General features: G+C 35.2%; 2 protein-coding genes across 5 annotated transcripts in view; one reads left to right on the top strand and one right to left on the bottom strand.

The window, feature by feature from the left end:
- LOC107642420 (urea-proton symporter DUR3) lies at window positions 672-4,711 on the top strand. 2 transcript variants are annotated; one of them, XM_016345770.2, is made up of 9 exons: window positions 672-1,110; window positions 1,553-1,660; window positions 1,807-1,902; window positions 2,050-2,132; window positions 2,343-2,563; window positions 2,651-2,913; window positions 3,062-3,300; window positions 3,469-4,118; window positions 4,221-4,711. In XM_016345770.2, the coding sequence occupies exons 1-9, from the start codon at window positions 928-930 to the stop codon at window positions 4,514-4,516; spliced, it is 2,139 nt and encodes a 712-aa protein (XP_016201256.1). In that variant the 5' UTR covers window positions 672-927; the 3' UTR covers window positions 4,517-4,711. The 2 variants fall into 2 exon arrangements, with proteins under 2 accessions (XP_016201256.1, XP_020978454.1); XM_021122795.1 differs by lacking the exon at window positions 672-1,110 and adding an exon at window positions 1,352-1,465.
- LOC107642418 (formin-like protein 14) overlaps window positions 4,856-7,073 on the bottom strand; it is an 8,017-nt gene continuing 5,799 nt past the window's right edge. For all 3 annotated transcript variants that reach the window (XM_016345767.2, XM_021122794.1, XM_016345769.2), the window contains 5 exons: window positions 6,798-6,869; window positions 6,555-6,671; window positions 6,195-6,263; window positions 6,033-6,099; window positions 4,856-5,481 (listed from right to left, as the gene is read on the bottom strand). In XM_016345767.2, the coding sequence (XP_016201253.1) occupies window positions 5,324-5,481; window positions 6,033-6,099; window positions 6,195-6,263; window positions 6,555-6,671; window positions 6,798-6,869 (483 nt within the window). In that variant the 3' untranslated portion in view covers window positions 4,856-5,323. The remainder of the gene's footprint in view (window positions 5,482-6,032; window positions 6,100-6,194; window positions 6,264-6,554; window positions 6,672-6,797; window positions 6,870-7,073) is intronic.

The following is a 7,073-nucleotide window of genomic DNA, read 5'->3' as shown; positions in this document are numbered from 1 at the left end:
AACAATTTTTATTTATTATATACTATTATTAATTTATCGCTTCGCACGATGCGCATGTCTCATTCTAGTTGAAATAAAACTACTTAATAGGATGTACTACATCCGTAACAAGATTATTGTATACAAATTGAGTTTTGTAACTACCAATTAATATTTCGTAGTTACTCATACAAAAAATGAAAAAACTACTTCGTATAAAAATATAACTGAAATGCAAATACGTATATTGAGTAATTTAGTCAAATTTTCTAACATTTTTTAACGGTTATACTTATATAAAGACAGTTTTATATATCAAAAAAAAAAAAAAGCATTTACTTATGAGTAGTCACTTCAATATTTTTCATGTCTATATTGCATAAATAGAGATAAAAATAAATCAGACAATTTGTCAAGTGTTTGTAATTTGATTTACATTTGATCTCTCTTGATCTAACCTGTCATAAAATAGTTTTAGATCGAGACGAATTTAAAAGCTTAATTCTATTAATAAGTCAGATCCAAACTCACAAAATAATTTAATAGACCTATTAAATCTATTTGAGTCTATTAAAATATAAATAAATACAAGAATTTTCTTTTTCCTACCTAAAGCTGTGAATTTCAAAGTGGGGCTTCAAGAATCTCATACACAAGCCAATTTTCGTTGTCATCTCTTTCTGTTCAGTTTCCATGATTGGATCCATTCTACAGATTCCTTTGATTAAAATCTTAAAATATAAGATACCCTCTTAGTTTGACTTACTATCCTCTCTGTACTCACCTAGAGAAATAAGATGGGCTTCTAGTTTTCCAAGAAATGGGGACTTATGGAGTATCTGCATCATAGCCATAGGGATAGGGTTATATTCTATTCTTAATTTGAATAGCAACTAATTAATTAGCACAACCAGTTTCTAGTTTTTATATCCACTACTTCTTTTGTTCATGGCTTCTGCAACACAGTGTCCACCCTTTGAATTCTCTGCAAAGTACTATCATTCTGAAAATGGAGGTAGCTGTGTGAGGCAGACTAGTTTCTTTGAAGGCAAACCAGTCCTTAATCAGGGTGTTGGCTACTCTGTCATTCTTGGTTTTGGTGCTTTCTTTGCTGTTTTCACCTCTTTCTTGGTCTGCAATCCTTAATTGAATCTTGTTTGTTTAGTTTATAAGTATTTATAATCTTTCAAATAATGCACATGTTATTATGTATTAGATTCACCTTGTTATGAGTTAGTACAGTAGAAAATACACTAGAGCCTCAAAATGGTCGTTGAGATTAGCTTTATGTACTAAAATAGTCTCTGAAATTTCAATTGCGTCAATTACGTTACTGAGATTCGCAAAAATATACTACATAATTTGATGGAAAAGGGCCGAGGACTAAGATGGTGCCTCTTTTTGAACCTAAGACGTACTTTGTGCAATCGGAATCTCAGGACTATTTTAGTGGCCAATTCTAAAAAGCCACTTTGGGGCTTAACTCGTAGAAAATTATTAACATGACATTTTATTTTCTATAATTTTCCATCAAGCTGAAATTATTGATAGAAACTTTGATTCTTATGGTCAGGTATGGTTGGAGAAGAGATATGTTGGGTCTCGCCACACCTCGGAATGGTTCAATACTGCAGGAAGAAGTGTTAAGACAGGACTCATTGCTAGTGTCATTGTTTCACAGGTAATCATTTCTGTTGGATCAAACGCTTATATTAGGCCGAAAACTATGAATTTAAAATAGCCTTTGAAGTTTGCACAGATGGATGAATCTGTATCAGTTTTCTTTATCACATATGTTTTGTTAATTGCTATGAATTGGTGGTGTAGTGGACATGGGCTGCTACAATCTTGCAAAGCTCAAATGTTGCTTGGGAATATGGAGTCAGTGGTCCTTTCTGGTATGCTAGTGGAGCAACAATCCAGGCATGAATGTTATATTACATTAAATATCTCCTCTGCATGCTGCTGTTTTTTCATTTTCTTCTTTTTCAAATTTCAGTCCTCCTAAATTTTGGAATTTGGAAAGTGAAGTAAGCCTGAGATTTGATATGATGCATTGAACATGAACAGGTATTCTTGTTTGGAGTAATGGCTATAGAGATTAAAAGAAAGGCTCCTCATGCTCATACAGTCTGCGAAATTGTCAAAGCCCGGTATGTATCTTGGTTTGCATAAACAAAGTAAAGTCATATCAAACTTTCTTGTATAAATTATCAAATTTTTCTAGAGCTAAATTTCTTGTTTTTAGAATTTGGATGAACAAGTAGTTTTTACTCTCTTAGTCTTGCTAAGCTAAGTGATGTTTCAAGAACACTGCAACTTTTTTAGCACTGATTTGATAACAAAGTTTCTTTACCTCTCAGTTGGGGCACTGCAGCACACATTGTGTTCCTCTTTTTCTGCTTCTTGACAAATATAATTGTAACGGCAATGTTGCTCCTCGGTGGTTCGGCCGTTGTAAATGCATTAACTGGAGTGAACATTTATGCTGCAAGCTTCCTAATTCCCCTTGGAGTCATTGTCTATACACTAGCTGGTGGACTCAAAGCCACATTCTTGGCAAGCTATATACATTCTGTCATAGGTTTCTACTTAGATTTTTGTTAATCTTTACCGGTTTCTGAATCTTATTACCAGGAATCCGATTAATCCAGCATCTATTTGTTTTCAGTGCACATTGTTTTGGTGATTTTTGTCTATCTTGTCTATACGGCGAGTAGTGAGCTTGGTAGCCCAAGTGTTGTTTACAATCGCCTGCTCGAGGTTGCTAGCAAATCAAGAACATGTCAGGATCCTATATCACACCATGGACAAGCTTGTGGTCCTGTGAGTGGGAATCACAGAGGATCTTACCTAACAATGTTGAGTTCAGGAGGCCTAGTTTTTGGGATTATAAACATAGTTGGTAACTTTGGCACTGTCTTTGTTGACAATGTAAGCATGACTTAAGATATGTGTCTTTCCATCTTCAATTTGTTTCATTTCTACATGTAATGCAATCATGAAAGTTAGCTTTTCATATTCATGGTTGTAACTTATGCTCCTTTTGTCAACTACTGATTCCTCAAATGGGAATGTTTAGGGGTATTGGGTGAGTGCCATTGCTGCAAGACCTTCATCAACTCATAAGGGCTACTTGTTAGGAGGCTTGGTGTGGTTTGCTGTGCCATTTTCTTTGGCTACATCATTGGGTCTGGGGGCCTTGGCCCTTGATTTACCAATCAATGAAAGCGAGGCAGGTCGTGGACTCGTTCCCCCTGCTACTGCTGTGGCTCTGATGGGGAAAGGTGGATCCATTCTTCTCCTAACCATGCTTTTTATGTAAGTGATGATCATGATCAGAAACACTTACAATATGTTACAAGATTGAATTTTCAAATGGTTGATGATACAACTTGTGTAAAGGTTCAACTAAACTGAAAGTCCTTGAACTTATATTTTGTGCATCATTGTTTTACTTTCTCATGTTCTTAATGCGCTTATGATCAGGGCAGTGACCTCTGCTGGTTCATCAGAACTAATAGCAGTATCTTCATTATGCACATATGATATCTACCGTACCTACATAAATCCAAATGCAAGTGGAAAGAAAATCCTTAAAGTGTCAAGGTCTGTTGTTCTAGGATTTGGTTGTTTCATGGGGCTGCTTGCGGTTATACTAAACAAAGCTGGAGTTTCCTTAGGATGGATGTACCTTGCAATGGGAGTTCTTATCGGATCAGCGGTTCTTCCTATCGCTTTCATGCTTCTATGGAGAAAAGCAAATGCAATTGGTGCCATTCTTGGAACAATAATTGGCTGCATTATGGGAATCACCACATGGATTTCTGTTACAAAAGCAGAATATGGACACATAAATCTTGATACAACTGGTAGGAATGCTCCAATGCTTGCTGGGAACCTTGTTTCTATTCTGATTGGAGGAGGTGTTCATGGTGTTTGCAGCATGCTTTGGCCTCAGAACTATGATTGGAGTAGCACTAAGCAAATCACAGTGGTTGAAAAGGAAAAGACTGAATTGCCAGCAGAAGAGTTTAATGAAGAGAAGTTAGTAAGAGCAAAATCATGGATAGTGAAGTGTGGTGTTGGTTTCACTGTTTTGATAGTTATACTTTGGCCTATTCTCTCCTTACCAGCAGGTAACTAATTTTGAGTTATGCACATTTGAATTTGGTCTCCTATGATTTCAAGGTTAGAAAAAGAATGCATTTTGTAACTTATGTTCATGTTTATGGCCACAGGAGAGTTTAGCAAAGGATACTTCTATTTCTGGGCAGTGATTGCTATAGGATGGGGTACTATTGGGTCTGCTGTGATCATTGTTTTACCAATCATGGAAAGTTGGGAAACCATCCGAACTGTGATTCTTGGAATGTTCACAAATGACAGGCTCATGGAAAAGGTGGAAGAGTTGAATCACAAGTTGCAGACAATCATCCAGGCAATGCCGGAAGCCGAGAGACTTTACTTGCTTGAGAAGGAAAAGGCGAAAAGATTAGAAGCCTCCGAGAAACAGGATGATTCCCTTCCGGCATGAAATGCTGATGGATCAGACTAAGTTTTTAAGTTTCTCTTGTTCTCTTCATTCTTGATTGATTTTCAATAGAACACTACATTTGTCAAGCTTTTTAGGTGCATGTTCTTGCATTGTGTATACATTATTACATTGTACACTACAGGAAACTGAGAGAAGATTTGAAATGCTAGAAAGATTTGCAATTTTTCCTTTCAATAATTAATTTGCATAAAATTAATCCTCAAGCTTATTAATATACCTAAATCTTTATTTCTTTTTAATTTTGTAAAAAATATGCTCAATATAAAAATTGGAATAATGTGCATCCTTAAACAGTTTTTTGACATTTTTCTTTGCATATAATAATGAAAATGATGGCTAGTTAGCTATGTTAAACATGGAATGAATCATACACAAGAATTCGTATCATGGTAGACATCTCTGAACTAAAAAAACTTACCTACAGCTAGATTACAATTTAGTACAATATTAATATATAACTAAAATTTAAGTAAAAGAAGATTATCTATAGTACCTATGAAAAAAAGAGAAGAATTTTCTATATTAGCATTCGTGTGTTATAAATTTATAATTACATGGAATCACTAGCCTGCTGATGAGTTTCTCATTCTTCAAGCCATAAGGATAGATGATGCAATTGGATGATCCGATCAGAAGGAACTATGACATTGAATATACAGATCCAACTGGTGCATGATGCAGACATGAGTGAATTGCATTTGGGATGGTCCAAAATTCAGTATTTCAATTTCGGTATAGTAGAAATTGAAGAAACCATGGCTCACGCTTGTTGAGATAGATAGATATCTATCTAACCATTTCTTTTTTGGAGTTTGTGTTATTTGCTGCTGCCTTTTCCTTCATGGCTTCTTTCTCTAATTTCTTCTTTTCAGCTTCTGCCAGCCTCTCATTCTCTTCTCTTGACTTGTTAAACATCTTCATGAATACAACAAGGATTTGTGTAACTGCAAAAGAACACAACTTGAATAAATAAATGAAGATGAGTGTTTTATGGGCATTAACAGTGTTATTTGCTAGATGCTTTTCTATTTTTAAAACATGGCACATTGAAGCTTGAGACACGTTGCGTCAATATGAAGCACACTCGCAAAATGTTGCCTGTAATGAGGTCAGTTTTGTATTAGGGTGAAAATGGGGGATTAAATTGAATGGGTTAGATTCATGATTAGAAATTTAGAGTTGAATGCAAAACTAATCCCAACATATTTCATTTGCATTATTTTTATTATTCTAATTACTCAGCCCAAAAAAAAAAACCTTCTACTTCTACATGATTAAGGGTTTTTAAAATAGCTTTTGCTTCTTTACTAAGCTGCAAAAGACAGATGATATAGCATAAATAAAGAACTTAGTTGTAGGGTGAATGAATATACGCGCACTAGTACTTTTACCATACCCGAAAGCATGGACCCTTCTAAACAAAGTTTTTAACCAAAAGAAGGGTTGAAAAACTGGGTCATTATGCATGTGTATATACATAAAGAGAATGTCAGACCTTGCTCAAAAGGGCACCTAGCTGGATCCTCCCCAAAGTACTGGGACAAAGAATCTGCATTTCTTCCCTGAAAGAGAACCAGTTATCAGTATCAAATCATGATTATTAGGACGGTTCATTAAAATTTCTGATGTGCAGGAAAAAATAAAGTGAAGAACCCACCACTTCAGAATACAATGATATGAGAGACCTCACGTCGGCTTCAGCAGTATCAAGAAAATTCTTCAACACCTGAGCAAGAGAATAATCATACTTAGACCAATTAAAGTTACCTAAAATTGATTCTCTTTCAAGGTTTCCCATTGGCCATCTAACTAGGCATAAAAAAAATATGATCAAAATACATGATAAGTAGCTGTTGTTCACCATGCAGTAATCTTTTGGTGAAGAACACAGCATTAGTTTTCATACAGATGGATAACATGTAACAATGTAATTGAAGAATCACGGTTTTGGCCTATAGATTTATCATTTTCTCTTCAGTAAGTTCAGAAGTAAAAGCTGCCATTTTATATTCCTTACCTTACGAAATCCTGTAGATATGGCACCATCATTTTCAGAAGCAGTGAGTTCTTGCTCAACCTTCTCCAAACCTTTACTCACAGCTTGCATTTCTTCAGCCAATGCTTTCAGTTGGATCTATGTTTTAGACATCAAAGTCATAAATTCGTAAATAATTAACCTTCATTGCCCAAGTTCTATTGAAATACATTTATGATTTATCATCAAGAAGCCAACCACAAAGGATTACTGACAAAAGAATACCTTTGAAGCTGCTTCCAAATGGACAAGATCTTTGTCAAAATCTAACAATTCTGGCATTTTCTCAGCAAGAAGCTAGTGAGATAAGAACAAAACATTGTAAGATATCATAACAAAAAAGCAACAGTGGCCAACCAAACAGGGAATTATGTTTTGTCATGTGTGAAGGAAGGGACGCGAACAAGTTACTTTACAAATATCACAATCCTAAGCAAGAAATGCAAATTTGAGCAAAATAGATGGAGCAAAGTATGAAACACTGGAGATTTACAGAGAGAA

The sequence above is a fragment of the Arachis ipaensis genome, chromosome B05, assembly GCF_000816755.2.
Source record: "Arachis ipaensis cultivar K30076 chromosome B05, Araip1.1, whole genome shotgun sequence".
NCBI lineage: Eukaryota > Viridiplantae > Streptophyta > Magnoliopsida > Fabales > Fabaceae > Arachis > Arachis ipaensis.
Note: the sequence above shows the minus strand (reverse complement) of the source record. Positions and strands in the feature narration are given on the sequence as shown.